Raw genomic sequence first — 21,353 nt, 5'->3', positions numbered from 1 at the left:
TGGTGAATACACACACACACACACACACACCGATTGATAGCCGATGGCGGTGGTTCCCAGCTGTTCATCAATCCCAACTTTCCTCACAAAGTTGAAAACATGAATTCCAAACGTCTGTCCGAAGCCCAAAATTTAAAGCATGTCTGTGCTTGTTCCAGACTTTCTTTAACCCGTTTGCAGAACTAAACTGATATTAACTTTTGTGATGTCAACATTGACAGGTGGAAGAAGTCTGGTGCTCAGTCTGTGTCCACTCGTGGCGAGGCATTGTATTACATCATTTTCACCCAGCGATCGTTTCTGCCTGGGCGTGACTCACTCCTCCAAGAGACATTTATTCTTTCAACCCAGCGTCAAAACAAAAGCTAAATGTTCCTGTAAAGACACACTCTCAGTCAGCCGGTGATGAATTGACAAACAGGTTTGACTTGAGTCTTTGTGTGTGAATCAAGGAGGTAAATGTCTATTTTTGTGTAGTTAATTTAATCCATGGGGCGGTTCCCCAAACAGTCTGTTGAATATCCAACTTGAAACTAACTCACTTTGGTCCACTTCCTGTATAAATAAAGTGTAACTTCTGGCTTTAATTGTTTGTTTCTTTTGCCAAAGATCGATACACTATAGTAATCGCAATTGTTTTTCAAGCCTGCATCAAAACGAAACAGAAACTTTATTTACTCTAGGAACAAACAGGTCCGACTTGAAAGTCCATGTTGGAATCAAGGAGGGGAAAGTCTATCTGCGTGTTGCTGCTTTTGAACTTTTAATCCTGGAGACGCTTCACCAAACAGTCGGTGTGGTTGGAGTCCAATCTGTTGAATATCCAACTTGAAAGTAACTTCACTTCGGTCCACAAAGCGTAAGGTCTTGCTTGAATTTTTTCCATTTCTTTTGCTCTGGATCTATGCGATATGTTTTACGTACTGTATCTATTATCAATATTTAGATTTACTATCTAAAAAAGAACATGTGCTGTAAAATTGTTTTGTTTGTCACAATCTTCCCAAACTTGTCATCTCAGGGCATTCAATCGTCTTGGAAGAGGTTTCGTCGCTCATCCGAGTAAGTTTCATCAGTATGTACTCATAAACTTAGAATGGTCAGATCTAGTCCAGTGGCTGGTGCCAAAACCCCAAATATTTATACCCCAAAAACCAGGAGGGTGTGCCTGGGCAAGGATGGTTTCAGCCAAACAATACCTCAATGCTAACGAGGGGAATTTACACTTCAACGACTGTCATTGGCTTTGACAGTTAGGGTTGTCCGTTTGCATTAAAACAGTTGTTTTTCTCACCACGATAGGGCAAAACCATCCTTGCCCAGACATACCCTACTGGTTTTGGAGTATAAATATTTTGGGTTTTGGCACCAGCCGCTGGATTACAACTGACCAGTCTAAGTCTATGAGCATGAACTGATGAAGCCTACTCAGATGAGGGGTGAAAAATCTTCCAAGTTTCCAAGTTTGGGGAGATCGTGTCTAGGTGAGGGGGCTGGATGACGTCACTAGTCAGAAAATGTATTTTGAAATACCTTTAAAACCCGTAGCGGTGTGACTATGATATTTGCAATGAAGAACTTCACACAGGTCCCCTCCTGCACCTCTTTGAAGGATGGCTCATGGCGGGATGGTCCTGGACAAAGACCAGTTCAACTGTGGGGTGTGTCTGGATGTCCTGAAGGAGCCAGTGACCATTCCATGCGGCCACAGTTACTGCTCGGACTGCATCAGCAGCTACTGGGACGATGATAGCAACGTGAAGTGCCCTCAATGTCGGCAGACTTTCAACCCGCGGCCGGTGCTTGTCCGAAGCATCTTACTGGACGACATGGTGGGAAGATTTAAGCAGGCCGTGGCGGGTCGAACTCTGGCGGAGGAGGACGACGTGGAGTGCGACCTTTGCCCGGAGAGGAAGTACAAGGCAGACAAGTCGTGCGTGCAGTGTTTGGCCTCGTTTTGCGGCCTGCATATTCAACCGCACTACCAGTCAAACGAGTTTAAGACACACACGCTAATTACGGCCTCCAAGAGGGTCCAGGAGTGCGTGTGTGGTCAACACAACAGCCTGCTGGAGTTCTACTGCCGCACGGACAAGCAGTGCATCTGCCCGCTGTGTGTCATCGACCAACACAAAGGCCATGACGTCGTGATGGCGGAGGTGGAAAGACAAGAGCAACAGGTATGCTAATCATCATAATAATCAAAACATCTCCATTCACACGAGTCACCCGTCATCACAAAGAGCATGCACACTGAATAAGATCCCTTCTTACATCACGTTTGGCAAATTAAACCTCTTCTTTAAAGTCAATCCTCCAGTTAACAATCTAAAAACTAAATGCCGAAAACACTCAATTTTGCATCATTGCGATAAGATTTAACAATGCTACATTATTATTTTTCTCTCTTTTTTGCTCTGTTATTATTATGATTATTATTATGCAATCAATCAATCAAAGTTTATTTGTATAGCCCTTGATCACAGTGTGATGTTGACAGCCACACCCTGAAGTTCTTTTAAGTGATGAAAAAATGCTAGTGAAACGTAGCAATGTTGTCCAGTGATATATATATATATATATACCCATCCATCCATTTTCTACCACTTTTCTTTTTTTGGGGTTGCGGGGTGTGCTGGAGCCTATCTCAGCTGCATTCGGGCGGAAGGCGGCGTACACCCTGGACAAGTCGCCACCTCATCACAGGGCCAACACAGATAGACAGATAACATTCACACACTAGGGACCATTTAGTGTTGCCAATTAACCTATCCCCAGGTGCATGTCTTTGGAGGTGGGAGGGGCCTATCCCCAGGTGCATGTCTTTGGAGGTGGGAGGGGCCTATCCCCAGGTGCATGTCTTTGGAGGTGGGAGGGGCCTATCCCCAGGTGCATGTCTTTGGAGGTGGGAGGGGCCTATCCCCAGGTGCATGTCTTTGGAGGTGGGAGGGGCCTATCCCCAGGTGCATGTCTTTGGAGATGGGAGGGGCCTATCCCCAGGTGCATGTCTTTGGAAGTGGGAGGGGCCTATCCCCAGGTGCATGTCTTTGGAAGTGGGAGGGGCCTATCCCCAGGTGCATGTCTTTGGAAGTGGGAGGGGCCTATCCCCAGGTGCATGTCTTTGGAGGTGGGAGGGGCCTATCCCCAGGTGCATGTCTTTGGAGGTGTGAGGGGCCTATCCCCAGGTGCATGTCTTTGGAAGTGGGAGGGGCCTATCCCCAGGTGCATGTCTTTGGAAGTGGGAGGGGCCTATCCCCAGGTGCATGTCTTTGGAGGTGGGAGGGGCCTATCCCCAGGTGCATGTCTTTGGAGGTGGGATGAAGCCGGAGTACCTGGAGGGAACCCACGCAGTCACAGGGAGAACATGCAAACTCCATACAGAAAGATCCCGAGCCCGGGATTGAACTCACAACCTTTGTATTGTGAGGCACATGCACTAACCCCTGCGCCACCGTTCTGCCCATATATATGTATATATATATATATATATATAAAGGCCTACTGAAATGAGATGTTCTTATTTAAACGGGGATAGCAGATCCATTCTATGTGTCATACTTGATCATTTTGCGATATTGCCATATTTTTGCTGAAAGGATTTAGTAGAGAACATCGACGATAAAGTTCGCAACTTTTGGTCGCTGATTAAAAAAAAAGCCTTGCCTGTACCGGAAGTAGCGTGACGTCGCATGTTGAAGGGCTCCTCACATTTATCCATTGTTTACACCAGCAGCGAGAGCGATTCGGACCGAGAAAGCGACGATTACCCCATTAATTTGATTGAGGATGAAATATTCGTGGATGAGGAAAGAGAGAGTGAAGGATTAGAGTGCAGTGCAGGACGTATCTTTTTTCGCTCTGACCGTAACTCAGGTACAAGGGCTCATTGGATTCCACACTCTCTCCTTTTTCTATTGTGGATCACGGATTTGTATTTTAAACCACCTCGGATACTATATCCTCTTGAAAATGAGAGTCGAGAATGCGAAATGGACATTCACAGTGACTTTTATCTCCACGACAATACATCGGTGAAGCACTTTAGCTACGGAGCTAACGTGTTAGCATCGTGCTTAAATGCAGATAGAAACAGAAGAAATAAGCCCCTGACTGGAAGGATAGACAGAATATCAACAATACTATTATTATTTCTACTATCAGGAGACACCGAACCAAACCCTGGACCTGTAACCACACGGTTAATGCTGTCCAGCCTGGCGAAGCCTAGCAATGCTGTTGCTAACGACTCCATTGAAGCTAACTTAGCTACGGGACCTCGACAGAGCTATGCTAAAAACATTAGCTCTCCACCTACGCCTGCCCTCATCTGCTCATCACCACCCGTGCTCACCTGCGTTCCAGCGATCGACGGCGCGACGAAGGACTTCACCCGATCATCGGTGCGGTCGGCAGCTAGCGTCGGATAGCGCGTCTGCTATCCAACTCAGTCCTCCTGGTTGTGTTGCTGTAGCCAGCCGCTAATACACCGATCCCACCTACAGCTTTCTTCTTTGCTGTCTTCATTGTCCATTAAACAAATTGCAAAAGATTCACCAACACAGATGTCCAGAATCCTGTGGAATTATGTGGTGAAAACAGACGACATAAGCTGGCCACCGTGCTATTCCAAAATGTCTGCTTCAACCCGTGACGTCACGCAAACGTCATCATACCGAGACATTTTCAGCCGGATATTTCGTGGGAAATTTAAAATTGCCTTTTATAAGTTAACCCGGCCGTATTGGCATGTGTTGCAATGTTAAGATTTCATCATTGATATATAAACTATCAGACTGTGTGGTCGCTAGTAGTGGCTTTCAGTAGGCCTTTAAGGGTGGAAGGTACTGTCATGATCCGTTGCTTGGATCATGTTTTGTTAAGTTTTGTATTTACTTAGTTCTTGATTTAGTTCGATTTCTGCACCCTGGTTTGTTTCTTGGTTGCCATGGCTGCTGATTATTGTCACTTGCCTATGATTAGTGGTCGAGACACTCACATATTCCTGGTCACCAATCAGAGAGCTATTTATTCCTGCCTGGCTGGTTTGTTTGCTACGTTGGATTTCCTTATTTCTTGCGCCTGCTTTTGGCTAGTCTTTGGTTAAGCCTATACCCTAGCTTCCCGTGCAATCGGCACGCATTTCTATTCTTGTTTTCTCACCTGATTTACTACAATAAATAATTTATTCCTACCTACACGCTGCTTCCGGATGTCTGTTTGCATCTTGGGGAAATTACCTGCACATAACCGTCTGACAACATGAGAAATCACACCTAATATAAAAGGCCAATATAAATATTCATGATTTAATTGTGTCACGGTCGTGGTGCATGATGATGCGGGGTTTTGTTCTCCCAAGATGCAAGGGACGAATCCGGACAGAACTTGCAGGTAATGCTTGATTTAATAATAAAACAACACAAAACAGGTACAAAACAGAAAACAAACCGACTGAAAAAAGTGCCGAGCGCACCGGAAGCTAAGGCTACAACTTAGCAACGACTATGACATTTAGCAGGGGCTAGGAGACAAGCAAAAACGTACGTAGCAGTCGCGTGACGCAAATAAAGAAACCAGGCTGACTGACTGGAAAAGGCAGGCTTAAATAATGTCAGTGATTACAACAGGTGCGCGTCCGAAACACAAGCGGCAGGTGGAATTAATATGTAACTATGGTAACCAACTCAAAGGTGCACAGACAGGAACAAAATGAGTCCAAGACTAACAGAAAACACACGTGACCCGAAAACCCAAACAGAAATATGATCCGGGCAGCGGATCATAACACAATTGGTTGCTATACTTGGGGAGTATTTTAACACTCTCTTAAAAAAGCAACTTGCGTTTTTTTAGGTCTTACAATGATGTCATCCAGCACCTGAATAGATTGCAGTTCTCTAGGAACACTTTTGTAGACCACTCGTACATAGGATGAGTTAAGGTGCTTTGATGAGGCAGGAAGACCACCCTGGTGTCATGAAGGGTTTCTTTTGGCTTGATGTGTCTTGAATGTTTCATTGTCTCCAGAATCAGCTTGGTAAGATGAAGCACGACTGTCAGGAGAACATCCAGCAGGCACAGAAAAGAATTGAGAAGGTCAAAGCAAGCCTCTCCTCTGTCAAAGTAAGACCAAACAACCCTCGCACACTTTTTGGGATAAATGCACACACGTCACAAACGTCCTGGTTCTCTTGAAGGACTATGACTGGCAGATGACGAAGATGAGTGAGGAACTCAAAAATATAATGATCAGCTCCTTGGAGTTGTTTGAGATGATCCACAAGGCGAAGCCGCTGGTGGTCCGTCGGGTCGAGCAGTCGCTGGAGAAGACAGACATTGTGATCAAGGAGCAGCAGATGATGTGTGTCCAGTTTGACAAGTTGGCAGAAACCGTGAACCACGTGGACTTTCTCAAGGTTAGGACTGAAACATGTAATAGTTGTCATACATCACATACAACAACGTAATAGTTGTCATATATCACATACAACAACGTAATTTATGTCATATATCACATACAACAAGGTAATAGATGTCATATATCACATACAACAATGTAACAGATGTCATATATCACATACAACAATGTAATAGATGTCATATATCACATACAACAATGTAATAGATGTCATATATCACATACAACAATGTAATGTATGTCATATATCACATACAACAATGTAATATATGTCATATATCACACACAAACACGTAATAGTTGTCATATATCACATACAACAACGTAATAGTTGTCATATATCATATAAAACAACGTAATAGATGTCATATATCACATACAACAATGTAACAGATGTCATATATCACATACAACAATGTAATAGTTGTCATATATCACATACAACAACGTAATAGTTGTCATATATCATATAAAACAACGTAATAGATGTCATATATCACATACAACAATGTAACAGATGTCATATATCTGTCATGTCTGTATTATCATGTTTTGTTTAGTTTCTGTCTTTTCACTTCCTTGTCTGGTCACCATAGCAACCATTAGTTTTCACCTGTCACGTCACGCACCTGTTTCACGTTTTGACTCACACACACCTGTCACCAATCATGTCACTGTTATTTAAGCATACCCTGTTCATCACTCGTCCTGCCTGCATTGTCATTATGTCACTCCGGTTCAGGTCTCGTTTTGACAAAACCGTCTATCTTGCGTTGGAAGAACAACCACTCAGCAAGCTGTGACCCCCACTTGACAATATCACATACAACAATGTAACAGATGTCATATATCACATACAACAATGTAACAGATGTCATATATCACATACAACAATGTACCGTATTTTCCGTACTATAAGGCGCACCTAAAAACCACAAATTTTCTCAAAAGCTAACAGTGCGCCTTATAACCCGGTGCGCTTTATTACGATTCATTTTCATAAAGTTTCGATCTCGCAACTTCGGTAAACAGCCGCCATCTTTTTTCCCGGTAGAACAGGAAGCGCTTCTTCTTCTACGCAAGCAACCGCCAAGGTAAGCACCCGCCCCCATAGAACAGGAAGCGCTTCTTCTTCTACTGTAAGCTACCGCCCGCCCCCGGAAGAAGAAGAAAAAACGCGCGGATATCACCGTACGTTTCATTTCCTGTTTACATCTGTAAAGACCACAAAATGGCTCCTACTAAGCGAAAAGGATCCGGTTCATAAAAAGACGCAATCTCTCCATCCGCACACGGATTACTACCGTATTTCACAGCAACTGATATTCCTGTGAACCGCACTGTGGATACAACGGGAGCACGTACGGTGAATATTCGCACCACAGGGAATGAGAAGTCATCCTTCACTGTGGTTCTAGCTTGCCATGCTAACTTCCACCCATGGTGATATTCAAAAGGAAGACCTTGCCAAAAGAGACCTTTCCAGCCGGCGTCATCATAAAAGCTAACTCGAAGGGATGAATGGATGAAGAAAAGATGAGCGAGTGGTTAAGGGAAGTTTACGCGAAGAGGCCGGGTGGCTTTTTTCACACAGCTCCGAAGGCGAACACACCTTCACTAAGACGGGCAGACAGCGCCGGACGACATACGCCAACATTTGCCAGTGGATCGTAAATGCCTGGGCAGATATTTCGGTCACAACTGTGGTCCGAGCTTTCCGGAAGGCAGGATTGACAGAACAACAGCGACACTGACTCCCGATGACTTCGACGAGACGGAACCGGCCATTTTGGATCCCACGCTTGCGCAACTTTTCAATTCGGACACCGAAGACGAAGAATTCGAAGGATTTACGAATGAAGAATAACTTCAGAAGGTGAGCGCTATGTTTATTTTGTGTGTTGTGACATTAACGTTCGAGCAACATTATGTTACTATTGCTCTACACCATTTTGAATTTTACTATGTTTGTGATTGCACATTTGCGTACATTTTGGGACAGAGTTGTTAGAACGCTGGTTTTCAATATATTATTAAAGTTTGACTGAACTATCTGACTGTTTTTTTGACATTCACTTTAGCGCAGCGTTTTTTTGACATTCACTTTAGCGCAGCGTAGGCGCGGCTTATAGTCCGGGGCGGCTTATTGGTGGACAAAATTATGAAATATGTAATTCATAGAAGGTGCGGCTAATAATCCGGTGCGCCTTATAGTGCGGAAAATACGGTAATAGATGTCATATATCACATACAACAATGTAACAGATGTCATATATCACATACAACAACGTAATAGATGTCATATATCACATACAACAATGTAATAGATGTCATATATCACATACAACAATGTAATAGATGTCATATATCACATACAACAATGTAATAGATGTCATATATCACATACAACAACGTAATTTGTCATATATCACATACAACAAGGTAATAGATGTCATATATCACATACAACAACGTAATAGATGTCATATATCACATACAACAATGTAATAGATGTCATATATCACATACAACAACGTAATATATGTCATATATCACATACAACAATGTAATAGATGTCATATATCACATACAACAATGTAATAGATGTCATATATCACATACAACAATGTAATAGATGTCATATATCACATACAACAATGTAATATATGTCATATATCACACACAAACACGTAATAGTTGTCATATATCACATACAACAACGTAATAGTTGTCATATATCATATAAAACAACGTAATAGATGTCATATATCACATACAACAATGTAACAGATGTCATATATCACATACAACAATGTAATAGATGTCATATATCACATACAACAACGTAATATATGTCATATATCACATACAACAATGTAATATATGTCATATATCACACACAAACACGTAATAGTTGTCATATATCACATACAACAACGTAATAGTTGTCATATATCATATAAAACAACGTAATAGATGTCATATATCACATACAACAATGTAATATATGTCATATATCACACACAAACACGTAATAGTTGTCATATATCACATACAACAACGTAATAGTTGTCATATATCACATACAACAACGTAATTTATGTCATATATCACATACAACAAGGTAATAGATGTCATATATCACATACAACAATGTAATAGATGTCATATATCACATACAACAATGTAATAGATGTCATATATCACATACAACAATGTAATAGATGTCATATATCACATACAACAATGTAATAGATGTCATATATCACATACAACAATGTAATGTATGTCATATATCACATACAACAATGTAATAGATGTCATATATCACACACAAACACGTAATAGTTGTCATATATCACATACAACAACGTAATAGTTGTCATATATCATATAAAACAACGTAATAGATGTCATATATCACATACAACAATGTAACAGATGTCATATATCACATACAACAATGTAATAGTTGTCATATATCACATACAACAACGTAATAGTTGTCATATATCACATACAACAATGTAATAGATGTCATATATCACACACAAACACGTAATAGTTGTCATATATCACATACAACAACGTAATAGTTGTCATATATCATATAAAACAACGTAATAGATGTCATATATCACATACAACAATGTAACAGATGTCATATATCACATACAACAATGTAATAGTTGTCATATACCACATACAACAACGTAATAGTTGTCATATATCACATACAACAATGTAACAGATGTCATATATCACATACAACAATGTAACAGATGTCATATATCACATACAACAATGTACCGTATTTTCCGCACTATAAGGCGCACCTAAAAACCACAAATTTTCTCAAAAGCTAACAGTGCGCCTTATAACCCGGTGCGCTTTATTACGATTCATTTTCATAAAGTTTCGATCTCGCAACTTCGGTAAACAGCCGCCATCTTTTTTCCCGGTAGAACAGGAAGCGCTTCTTCTTCTACGCAAGCAACCGCCAAGGTAAGCACCCGCCCCCATAGAACAGGAAGCGCTTCTTCTTCTACTGTAAGCTACCGCCCGCCCCCGGAAGAAGAAGAAAAAACGCGCGGATATCACCGTACGTTTCATTTCCTGTTTACATCTGTAAAGACCACAAAATGGCTCCTACTAAGCGACAAGGATCCGGTTCATAAAAAGACGCAATCTCTCCATCCGCACACGGATTACTACCGTATTTCACAGCAACTGATATTCCTGTGAACCGCACTGTGGAACGGGAGCACGTACGGTGAATATTCGCACCACAGGGAATGAGAAGTCATCCTTCACTGTGGTTCTAGCTTGCCATGCTAACTTCCACCCATGGTGATATTCAAAAGGAAGACCTTGCCAAAAGAGACCTTTCCAGCCGGCGTCATCATAAAAGCTAACTCGAAGGGATGAATGGATGAAGAAAAGATGAGCGAGTGGTTAAGGGAAGTTTACGCGAAGAGGCCGGGTGGCTTTTTTCACACAGCTCCGAAGGCGAACACACCTTCACTAAGACGGGCAGACAGCGCCGGACGACATACGCCAACATTTGCCAGTGGATCGTAAATGCCTGGGCAGATATTTCGGTCACAACTGTGGTCCGAGCTTTCCAGAAGGCAGGATTCACAGAACAACAGCGACACTGACTCCCGATGACTTCGACGAGACGGAACCGGCCATTTTGGATACCACGCTTGCGCAACTTTTCAATTCGGACACCGAAGACGAAGAATTCGAAGGATTTACGAATGAAGAATAACTTCAGAAGGTGAGCGCTATGTTTATTTTGTGTGTTGTGACATTAACGTTCGAGCAACATTATGTTGCTATTGCTCTACACCATTTTGAATTTTACTATGTTTGTGATTGCACATTTGCGTACATTTTGGGACAGAGTTGTTAGAACGCTGGTTTTCAATATATTATTAAAGTTTGACTGAACTATCTGACTGTTTTTTTGACATTCACTTTAGCGCAGCGTTTTTTTTGACATTCACTTTAGCGCAGCGTAGGCGCGGCTTTTAGTCCGGGGCGGCTTATTGGTGGACAAAATTATGAAATATGTAATTCATAGAAGGTGCGGCTAATAATCCGGTGCGCCTTATAGTGCGGAAAATACGGTAATAGATGTCATATATCACATACAACAATGTAACAGATGTCATATATCACATACAACAACGTAATAGATGTCATATATCATATACAACAACGTAATAGATGTCATATATCACATACAACAACGTAATAGATGTCATATATCACATACAACAACGTAATAGATGTCATATATCACATACAACAATGTAACATAAAAGAGTGAGACAAGTGTATATAAAATTGACATTAAAGAGTATTTGAAGTAAGTGAGGCACACAAATGTTAGCAACATTAGCATAGCTATGTAAGCTAACATTACAGTCCATCACAATCATTTAATTCTTCTCTGCCGGCAGAAACTTCCGTCCCTGAAAGCCTCGTCTACGTCCTCACCTCTGCCAGACTTCAACTTGATCCTTTTCGATGATATTCACGTCTACAAGGAGTGGATGTTGGAATACTACAAGAAAGGATTGAATGACATTTATGAAAAAGGTTTACTTGTGTCTTTTTTATTTGATTTTACTTTGTAACATGGTAGCAACACAGCATCAATCACACAAATACATTTAATTAGACAACGACAAACATAAACACCATACTTTTTCACAAGTGACCTTAAAATACAAAAACATTTAATATATTTTGAAAAACCTTTTTTTTTAACTCTTTGCATTATTTTTGTCATATAAGTAACTCTAATAATAAAAAAAGTACATTCATCTTAATCAAGAACTGTGCTAATATATTTATTTATTCATTTGAAAGTCAGTAGACTTCAAATGTGTATTTGATCAAATGATATGCCAAGTTTTGAGTTAGTAGTTTTACAGGAAGTTAAGTTACTGATCATATTTTAGCAGTTAGTGACACAAGGAAGTATTCTAGAAGGAAAAGAAAGAGCAGTAGTGAAACATTTATCATGAATTATTACCAGGTTGTTGTTTTACATTTGAAGAAACAATGATTCCTACTCTTCAGCTTGTGTCATGATATAGTAGATTACAATGTTTCACAATAAAGGTTCTGTTACTTGAGATTTAAATATGCATTATACCAATACAAACCCCAAAAGCAGTGAAGTTGTCAGGTTGTGTAAATGGTAAACAAAAAGAGAATACAACAAATCCTTTTCAACTGAATAGACTGCAAAGACAAGATATTTCATGTTCACACTGACAAACTTTGTTATGTTTTGCAAATATTAGCTCTTTTGGAATTTGATGCCTGCAATATGTTTCAAAAAAGCTGGCACAAGTGGCAAAAAAGAATGAGAAAGTTGAGGAATGCTCATCAAAGACTTATTTGGAACATCCCACAGGTGAACAGGCTAATTGGGAACAGGTGGGTGCCATGATTGGGTATAAAAGCAGCTTCCATGAAATTTTTAAACAAGGACGGGGCGAGGGTCACCACTTTGTCAACAAATGCCTGAGCAAATTGTTTAAGAACAACATTTCTCAACCAGCTATTGCAAGGAATTTCGGGATTTCACCATCTACGCTCCGTAATATCATCAGAAGGTTCAGAGAATCTGGAGAAATCACTGCACGTAAGCCATGATATTACGCACCTTGGATCCCTCAGGCGGTACTGCATAAAAACAGACATCAGTATGTAAAGGATATCACCACATGGGCTCAGGAACACTTCAGAAAACCACTGTCAGTAACTACAGTTGGTCGCTACATCTGTAAGTGCAAGTTAAAACTCTACTATGCAAAGCCAAAGCCATTTATCAACAACACCCAGAAACGCCGCCAGCTTCGCTGGGCCCGAGCTCATCTAAGATGGACTGATGCAAAGTGGAAAAGTGTTCTGTGGTCTGATGAGTCCACATTTCTAATTGTTTTTGGAAACTGTGGACGTCGTGTCCTCCGAACCAAAGAGGAAAAGAACCGTCCGGACTGTTCTAGGCACAAAGTGTAAAAGGCAGCATGTGTGATGGTATGGGGGTGTATTAGTGCCCAAGGCATGGGTAACTTACACATCTGTGAAGACACCATTAATGTTGAAAGGTACATACAGGTTTTGGAGCAACATATGTTGCCATCCAAGCAACGCTATCATGGACGCCCCTGCTTATTTCAGCGAGACGATTCCAAGCCACGTGCTACAACAGCGTGGCTTCGACTGTTGAACAACTTAAGCTGTACATCAAGCAAGAATGGGAAAGAATTCCACTTCAAAAATGTGCCTCCTCAGTTCCCAAACCTTTACTGAGTGTTGTTAAAAGGAAAGGCCATGCAAAAAAATAAAATAAACAAGTTTCTCAGTGTGAACATGAAATATCTTGTCTTTGCAATCTATTCAATTGAACATAAGTTGAAAAGGATTTGTTGTATTCTCTTTTTATTTACCATTTACACAACGTGACAACTTCACTGCTTTTGGGGTTTGTAATTATTTCATCCTCTGCTGATTTTGTAGTTTTCTTCTCTTACATAAGAACAAATATGAGTTAAAACATGTGTAATGTCGTGCAACCCAACATTCTAGTACACAGTGATGTGGCTGCTTTTCTGTTGACCAATCATTTTTGTTGTTGTTGTTGTTGACAGTGGAAATGGCAAAAATGTGGAAGGTGTGCATTGACAATAATTGTGTGCGTTGTTGTCGTCATGTAGCGCAAGACTTCGTCTCACGTTTTCCCCTCGCCCCGTCGGCCCAGGCAGAAGCAGCGCCCCCGGCCCGTGTCACACCTCCCGTTCAAGGGGAAGCTGCAGGTGAGTCACCATGATGACATCACCACCAACACCAACTGATCACGTGTGTCGACCAGTGTTTGTCAACGTGGGTGATTATGTCATTTCACTTATTGGGTTAATACAAACCAGTAATTATAACCCGCAAATAATGTGTCCTTGTTGAGTGTCAGTGCTGTCTAGAGCTCGGCAGAGTAACCGTGTAATACTCTTCCATACCAGTAGGTGGCAGCAGGTAGCTAAGTGCTTTGTAGATGTCAGGAACATGGTGTGTCGTGATCACAATATGCAGACGACAGCGGGAGGCAGGGTGCAGGTAAAAAGGTATCTACGCCAACAATAAACAAAAGGCGAGTACTGCTAAGAAAAGGCATTGAAGCTTAGGGAAGGCTATGCAGAACGGAACTAAAACTGAACTGGCTGCAAAGTAAAGAAACACAGAATGCTGGACGACAGCAAAGACTTACAGCGTGTGGCGCAGAGAGTCGTTCTCTGCATTTAATGACATTACCTTGAAAAAGCAACATTTAAGTGAATGTACGACCAAAAAGTAACATTTAAGTGAAAGTACCATTAAAAAGTAACATTTAAGTGAAAGTACCATTAAAAAGTAACATTTAAATGAAAGTACCACTAAAACGTAACATTTAAGTGAAAATAGGAGTAAAAAGTAACATTTAAGTGAAAGTACCATTAAAAAGTAGCATTAAAGTGAAAGCACCTTTAAAAAGTTACATTTAAGTGAAAGTACCACTAAAAAGTAACATTTAAGAGAAAGTACCACTAAAAAGTAACATTTAAGTGAAAATAGGAGTAAAAAGTAACATTTAAGTGAAAGTACCATTAAAAAGTAGCATTAAAGTGAAAGCACCTTTAAAAAGTAACATTTAAGTGAAAGTACCACTAAAAAGTAACATTTAAGAGAAAGTACCACTAAAAAGTAACATTTAAGTGAAAGTAGGATTAAAAAGTAACATTTAAATGAAAGTACCATTAAAAAGTAGCATTAAAGTGAAAGTACCATTAAAAAGTAACATTTAAGAGAAAGTACGATGAAAAAGTACCGTATTTTCCGCACTATAAGGCGCACCTAAAAACCACAAATTTTCTCAAAAGCTGACAGTGCGCCTTATAACCTGGTGCGCTTTATATATGGATTAATATTACGATTCATTTTCATAAAGTTTAGGTCTCGCAACTACGGTAAACAGCCGCCATCTTTTTTCCCCGTAGAACAGGAAGCGCTTCTTCTTCTACGCAAGCAACCGCCAAGGTAAGCACCCGTCCCCATAAAACAGGAAGCGCTTCTTCTTCTACTGTAAGCAACCACCCACCCGCGTAGAAGAAGTAAAAGCGCGCGGATATTATCATTTCCTTTGTGTGTTTACATCTGTAAAGACCACAAAATGGCTCCTACTAAGCGACAGGGATCCGGTTCATGAAAAGACGCAATCTCTCCATCCGCACACGGATTACTATTTCACAGCAACTGATATTCCTGTGAACCGCACTGTGGATACAACGGGAGCACGTACGGTGAATATTGGCACCACAGGGAATGAGAAGTCATCCTTCACTGTGGTTCTAGCTTGCCATGCTAATGGCCAGAAACTTCCACCCATGGTGATATTCAAAAGGAAGACCTTGCCAAAAGAGACCTTTCCAGCCGGCGTCATCATAAAAGCTAACTCGAAGGGATGGATGAAGAAAAGATGAGCGAGTGGTTAAGGTAAGTTTAAGTTTACGCGAAGAGGCCGGGTGGCTTTTTTCACGCAGCTCCGTCCATGTTGATATACGACTCCATGCGCGCCCACATCACGCTGGTTTTTAATATATTATTAAAGTTTGACTGACCTATTTGACTGTTTTTTTGACATTCCTTTAGCGCAGTTAGATGCGGCTTATAACACGGGGCGGCTTATAGGTGGACAAAGTTTTGAAATATGCCGTTCATTGAAGGCGCGGCTTATAACCCAGGGCGCCTTATGGTGCGGAAAATACGGTAACATTTAAGTGAAAGTACCATTCAAAAGTAACATTTAATTCAAAGTACCATAAAAAGTAACATTTAAGTGAAAGTACCATTCAAAAGTAAAATTCAAGTGAAAGTACCACTAAAAAGTATTATTTAGTTGAAAGTAGGATTAGAAAGTAACATTTAAGTGAAAGTACCATGAAAAAGTAACATTTAAGTACATTTACCACTAAATAGTAACATTTAAATGAAAGTACCATTAAAAAGTAGAATTTAAGTCAAAGTACCATTAAAAAGTAGCATTAAAGTGAAAGTACCATTAAAAAGTAACATTAAAGTGAAAGTACCATTACAAAGTAACATTAAAGACTTACAGCGTGTGGAGCAGATGGCGTCCACAAAGTACATCCGTACATGCCATGACAATCAACAATGTCCACACAAAGAAGGATAAAAACTACTGAAATAGTCTTGATTGCTAACACAAAGCAGGTGTGGGGAACAGCACTCAAAGGAAGACATGAAACTGCTACAGGAAAATACCAACAAAACAGGAAAAGCCACCAAAATAGGAGCGCAAGACAAGAAGTGAAACACTACACACAGGAAAACAGCAAAAAAGTCCAACTGAATCTCGGCGTGATGTGACAGGTGGTGACAGTACACCTACTTTGTCCCTTGGTTTAGACAAACACTGGCCTCCAGTGGCCAAGATGTGTCATTACGAAAACATGTTTGTTTTTAATGCACTCTAACTGGCATATTAACATAAATGAGTCAATGGTAGGTCCTCTGTTCCGTCAGTAGAACCCAATAAATAACCACCCAAAAGCGCCAAGAAAACTTGATTTACATTTGGTGACTTGAATATTAACCAAGTATTAGTGATATTGTTATGTAATGATGTAATATTTGGTTTGCCACCTTTTTAATTCAACGATGCCAGCACATCACAAAGTCTATGAAAGGCCTTGACTCTTGTTTGATGACTCAATTTATTATTATGACCCAGGAGAGGACTTGCTGCCGGAGCCGGAGGTGACACAGAGTACTCCTCCAGAGTCCAGTTAGTGTTGAGTACAAGGAAGCACCTTCTTCCGATGGATGGAAAACAAAGAGTCATCAAAACAAAGACTTCCAGTCGGCTCATGGACCCACCACCTAGGCCTCCCTCCGCCCTCCCGTGACGATGGACTTTTTTGTTTTTTGTTTTTCTGGGATGTCTGGAATCCGTCCCTTAAAGGGGGGGTGGGGGGGTTCTGTCATGATCCGTTACCCGGATTATGTCATGTTTAGTTTGAGATTCTCTTAGTTGTTTAGTTCTTTTCAGCACCCCTGTTTTTGTGTTCCTTGTTGCCATGGATGCTGATTATTTACCCCTGCCTCTGATTAGTGGTCAGAACGCTCACCTGCGTCCGGTCACTAATCAGAGAGATATGTATTCCTGCCTCACGTCATACTCTGTCTGGCAGTTTTGTTTGCTACACCCAACAGGTTATTCTTGCTTCTAGTTCCCGTATTGGCTAGTCCTGGTCTAAGCTTTTCTCTAGCTTCCCGTTCCTATTTTTGTATTCTTGCCTTGTTATGGTAATAAATCATCTTTCTTACCTGCGGATCGTCAATGATTGTTGAGAAGAATCATTTTATTTTTGATTTTATTGTGTTGCCAAACATCACACTGAATAATCATTGAAAAGAATAACGTACAACTCCAAACCAACGACACTTGAAATAACAATACACACTTCAACACACAAATTCAACACATGCATGAAAAAAAAGGACAAACAAAATTGAAAAATATCAATAAGAGTATCAATAATAATGATAAAATGAACATCAATATTAGTGAATAAGAACTTTAAACAACAATAAACAAACACATCACTATGTCAGGTTCAAAGACTGATGACATCTAATAATCAGACAAGAAGCAAGGAATCATGCAGAGACAGAGTTCAATTTAGCTCATGAGGAGACACGTGTTTTGGGCTGTATTCTAGTTACAGATCCAAACTATGTTCTAAAAGTCAAGCCCGCGTGCCACCTCTATTTATTTGGAAGGTCCCTGTTACATCACTGAAGCTGTCGCTGAGGGAAGGGGGTAATCTCGACAACTCCAGTTGGACACAATATATGATTATAGAATAAATGAAAATTAGTTGACGCTGGAGATATCGTCTTGTCTCTGCTCTGTCTGCGTCACGGCGGTGTTCGGCCTTGGCAGTCAGCAGGCCGAGGCTGGACACAATACCGATAAAGCCGGCTTTTGGATTGCCAGCTTGCACAGATACAAAAATACCACTTCAGCACAATTGACAATAATTTAGAGCAACAACCTTTAAGCATAAAGTTATGATGATAATATATACATAATTATTCTAACATTTCCCTCCTGTTTATCACATAACTTCCCCATCATTTGCTTCTTTGTTTGTGGTTTTGGTGCTTGTAGTACTGCTGCTTTTCTGCTTCCCACAATAGTGCGTCCATCTTTGTTTAAAGAATGTCCTAGATATTTTACTTCTGTTTTGCATAATTGGACTTCTGTTTTGCTTACTTTGTGTCCTTCACAATGTAGATGATTTAATAACGCTAATGTATCTTTTCTACAGGTTTCCTTATTCGGTGATGCTAATAATATGTCATGTACGTATATCAGGACTTTTGTCTTCTTCCTGGAGGGTCGAATTTGGACATGCTTGCATGCATTGCTTGTGAATAGATTGTCGGACTTTCTGCGGTAGTCTTGTATAGGTGTATCTTTTCCCTTTATAGGTAAATGCAAACCAAAATGTACTTTCTTTATGTATTGGTACCGAGAAGAATGCATTACTGATATCAATCACTGTGAAATGTGTCCAAATCCTGCATATGATGTTTTAAAATTACAGCATTAATTGTTCTAATAAACACTAAATCAATATTCCTAATTCAAATGTTATACCTATTACTTCATGTAATTTTAGGTAACATTTTAAACCCACTAAAACTGTCTATAAGTGAACTAAACTTTAATTTTTTAACTCAGAAGAGCCATTCTTCCATTTCTTTGTATTTTTTATTTGTAATTATTATTCAACAATATTCAAAACAAACCGTTGTAATGGTTATAGTCATGCTCCTGCCTACTCTTGCCATGCCTCCTTATTTATTCAATGTTATGCCATTATTTTATCTTAGCTCAGCACCCAGATGTATGGTGTACTGCAAATGTGTAAAAAAAAAATTATAATCTAACCTAAGAATGTTAGACTACACTTTAAAGTTAGACAGACTTTAAACTTGCACGTAATACATTCATTTTCAAACTTCCACTCCCAATGTGCCACACACACACACACACACACACACACACACACACACACACACACACACACGCACACAAGGTTGTGTGTGTGTGTGAGTGCACACCCTAAGAGATAAGGCGAACAACACTCGAAGAGCGTTTTTATTTTTTTTCCCCTATGCCTATAAACATGTAACTTACTTTATATCACTTGATCATGCTATACATATCGACTCTTATTATAGTTATTAATCTAAGTTTTTATTTGTTGCACTATTTTAATTATTTGTATATTTATCACTGATGGGTCCCTCATAAAAACACTATTTATATATATAAATATATGTATATCTTCAGTCTACATTTTCTTCATATCTTATTTCAATACCTCCACATTATCTGGCGTACACATTAGTTTATTCCATTTTGAGTTTAATTATTATTATTGATTTCTTCCCATTTCTTCATTTATTTTTAAACATTTCTGTCACTCCTCACCTCTACCGTCTTTTTGACATCTTTGCCAGTGTCCAATATTTTATATTTCACTTATTTTTATTTGAAACTATTTTTATCTGAGCCTCTTTTTATTCGAACCTCGAGGTTTTTACACAATTTTTACACAATTTTTACACAATTTGTTCCAGGAAAGATACACACTTAAACAAACAGACAAACAAACAAACAAACTTGCAGCGATCTACCACCAATAGCATACGCTGACAACACGAACACCATGTTTTTCCACATGCACCTACATTTGTCACTTTCTCATCTTTTCTTGAACTTGCTTTTTTCCTCACAACACATCCTCTATCCATCTCTTCCTTACACTAGTACACAATGTTTATACGTCTATTCTCTTCTCCTAGAAACCATTCACGTAAGGTTATAAACGTCCCTTTTTCCATGTTTTCCCAATCCATTCTCTTCACCTCTCTCTCTCTCTCTCTCTCTCTCTCTCTCTCTCTCTCTCTCTCTCTCTCTCTCTCGCTCCTTCTCTATCCACACTACTCACAATAAAACTTAGATGTAATACATCTATGTTTCTATTTTTATCCATCTCAACACACACAACACAACACAACAGGGTCAACAACAATCCAAAACCATAAAATGCATGCGTATTTCTTTATCTCTTAACAGTCATTCCCCCTTCATAATCTAATGCTATCGCTAATCCTAGAACAGTCATCATGTCTTGTCCTTGTAAGTCTACTGGACGGACTGCTGATTTTTCAGAAATTGTGTTTCCACTTAGTTTTATTCTCTACATGTAATTCTTCATGCTCCAGTGTCACACAGAAATTTGATTTCTTTGTCATTTATTTCAATTATTATTCTGGTGTACTTGCTGTTTGTTCACTTTAGTTCTCATAACTTAGTATGTCTTATGATCACTCTGATCATTTTCTTTGTCTTTTGGTGTTGTCTTTGGAGATTTGGATGTCTCCTGACCTAGTCATGCTGAACCTTGATTGTTGTTGTTTGGTTGTTTTTTTTTAGGACAGTCTCGGGCAAAATGTCCTTCTTTCCCACAACACCAACATGCAGCAGGGTGTAACTGCTGTTTTTTTCGTTGTTATGAGAGAAGTAAGGCTATACCTTATGTCAAAAATTGTGATGGATGGGGCGGGGCCAAAGGTCAAGGAAGAACAAAGGAAAGGTCAAGGGGGCGGGGCTAGAGAACAAAGGGCACAAAGGAAACAAAGAGAACAAAGGGAACAAAGGCAACAAAAGAAACAAAGGAAACAAAGGACAAAACGGCAACAAAGGACACAAAGGGAACAAAGGAACAAAGGGAACAAAAGACACAAAGGAGACAAAAGAAACAAAGGAAACAAAGGAAAC

At 40.0% G+C, this 21,353-nt stretch overlaps 1 protein-coding gene across 4 annotated transcripts; it reads left to right on the top strand.

Moving 5' to 3' along the window:
- Nucleotides 1–38: 38 nt before the first annotated feature.
- On the top strand, nt 39–17,962 carry LOC133575754 (E3 ubiquitin/ISG15 ligase TRIM25-like). Of its 4 annotated transcripts, none has more exons than XM_061928574.2 (7): nt 39–859; nt 1,589–2,180; nt 6,028–6,123; nt 6,198–6,416; nt 11,890–12,028; nt 14,161–14,259; nt 17,226–17,962. In XM_061928574.2, the coding sequence occupies exons 2-7, from the start codon at nt 1,614–1,616 to the stop codon at nt 17,282–17,284; spliced, it is 1,179 nt and encodes a 392-aa protein (XP_061784558.1). In that variant the 5' UTR covers nt 39–859; nt 1,589–1,613; the 3' UTR covers nt 17,285–17,962. The 4 variants fall into 4 exon arrangements, with proteins under 4 accessions (XP_061784558.1, XP_061784555.1, XP_061784556.1 ...); XM_061928571.2 differs by having other exon boundaries at nt 1,577–2,180; XM_061928572.2 differs by having other exon boundaries at nt 40–859; nt 1,613–2,180.
- The last annotated feature ends 3,391 nt before the right edge of the window (nt 17,963–21,353 follow it).

The sequence above is a fragment of the Nerophis lumbriciformis genome, linkage group LG33 (genome assembly GCF_033978685.3).
Source record: "Nerophis lumbriciformis linkage group LG33, RoL_Nlum_v2.1, whole genome shotgun sequence".
Lineage (NCBI taxonomy): Eukaryota > Metazoa > Chordata > Actinopteri > Syngnathiformes > Syngnathidae > Nerophis > Nerophis lumbriciformis.
Note: the sequence above shows the minus strand (reverse complement) of the source record. Positions and strands in the feature narration are given on the sequence as shown.

What these genes read in the sequence shown, in the direction of transcription:
- LOC133575754 (XM_061928574.2), top strand. Translation starts at nt 1,614, where the DNA reads ATGGCTCATGGCGGGATGGTCCTGGACAAAGACCAGTTCAACTGTGGG. An exon ending in GAATGACATTTATGAAAAAG is followed by an intron (nt 12,029 to 14,160) that starts GTTTACTTGTGT and finishes GTCGTCATGTAG; the next exon opens with CGCAAGACTTCGTCTCACGT. An exon ending in CGTTCAAGGGGAAGCTGCAG is followed by an intron (nt 14,260 to 17,225) that starts GTGAGTCACCAT and finishes ATTATGACCCAG; the next exon opens with GAGAGGACTTGCTGCCGGAG.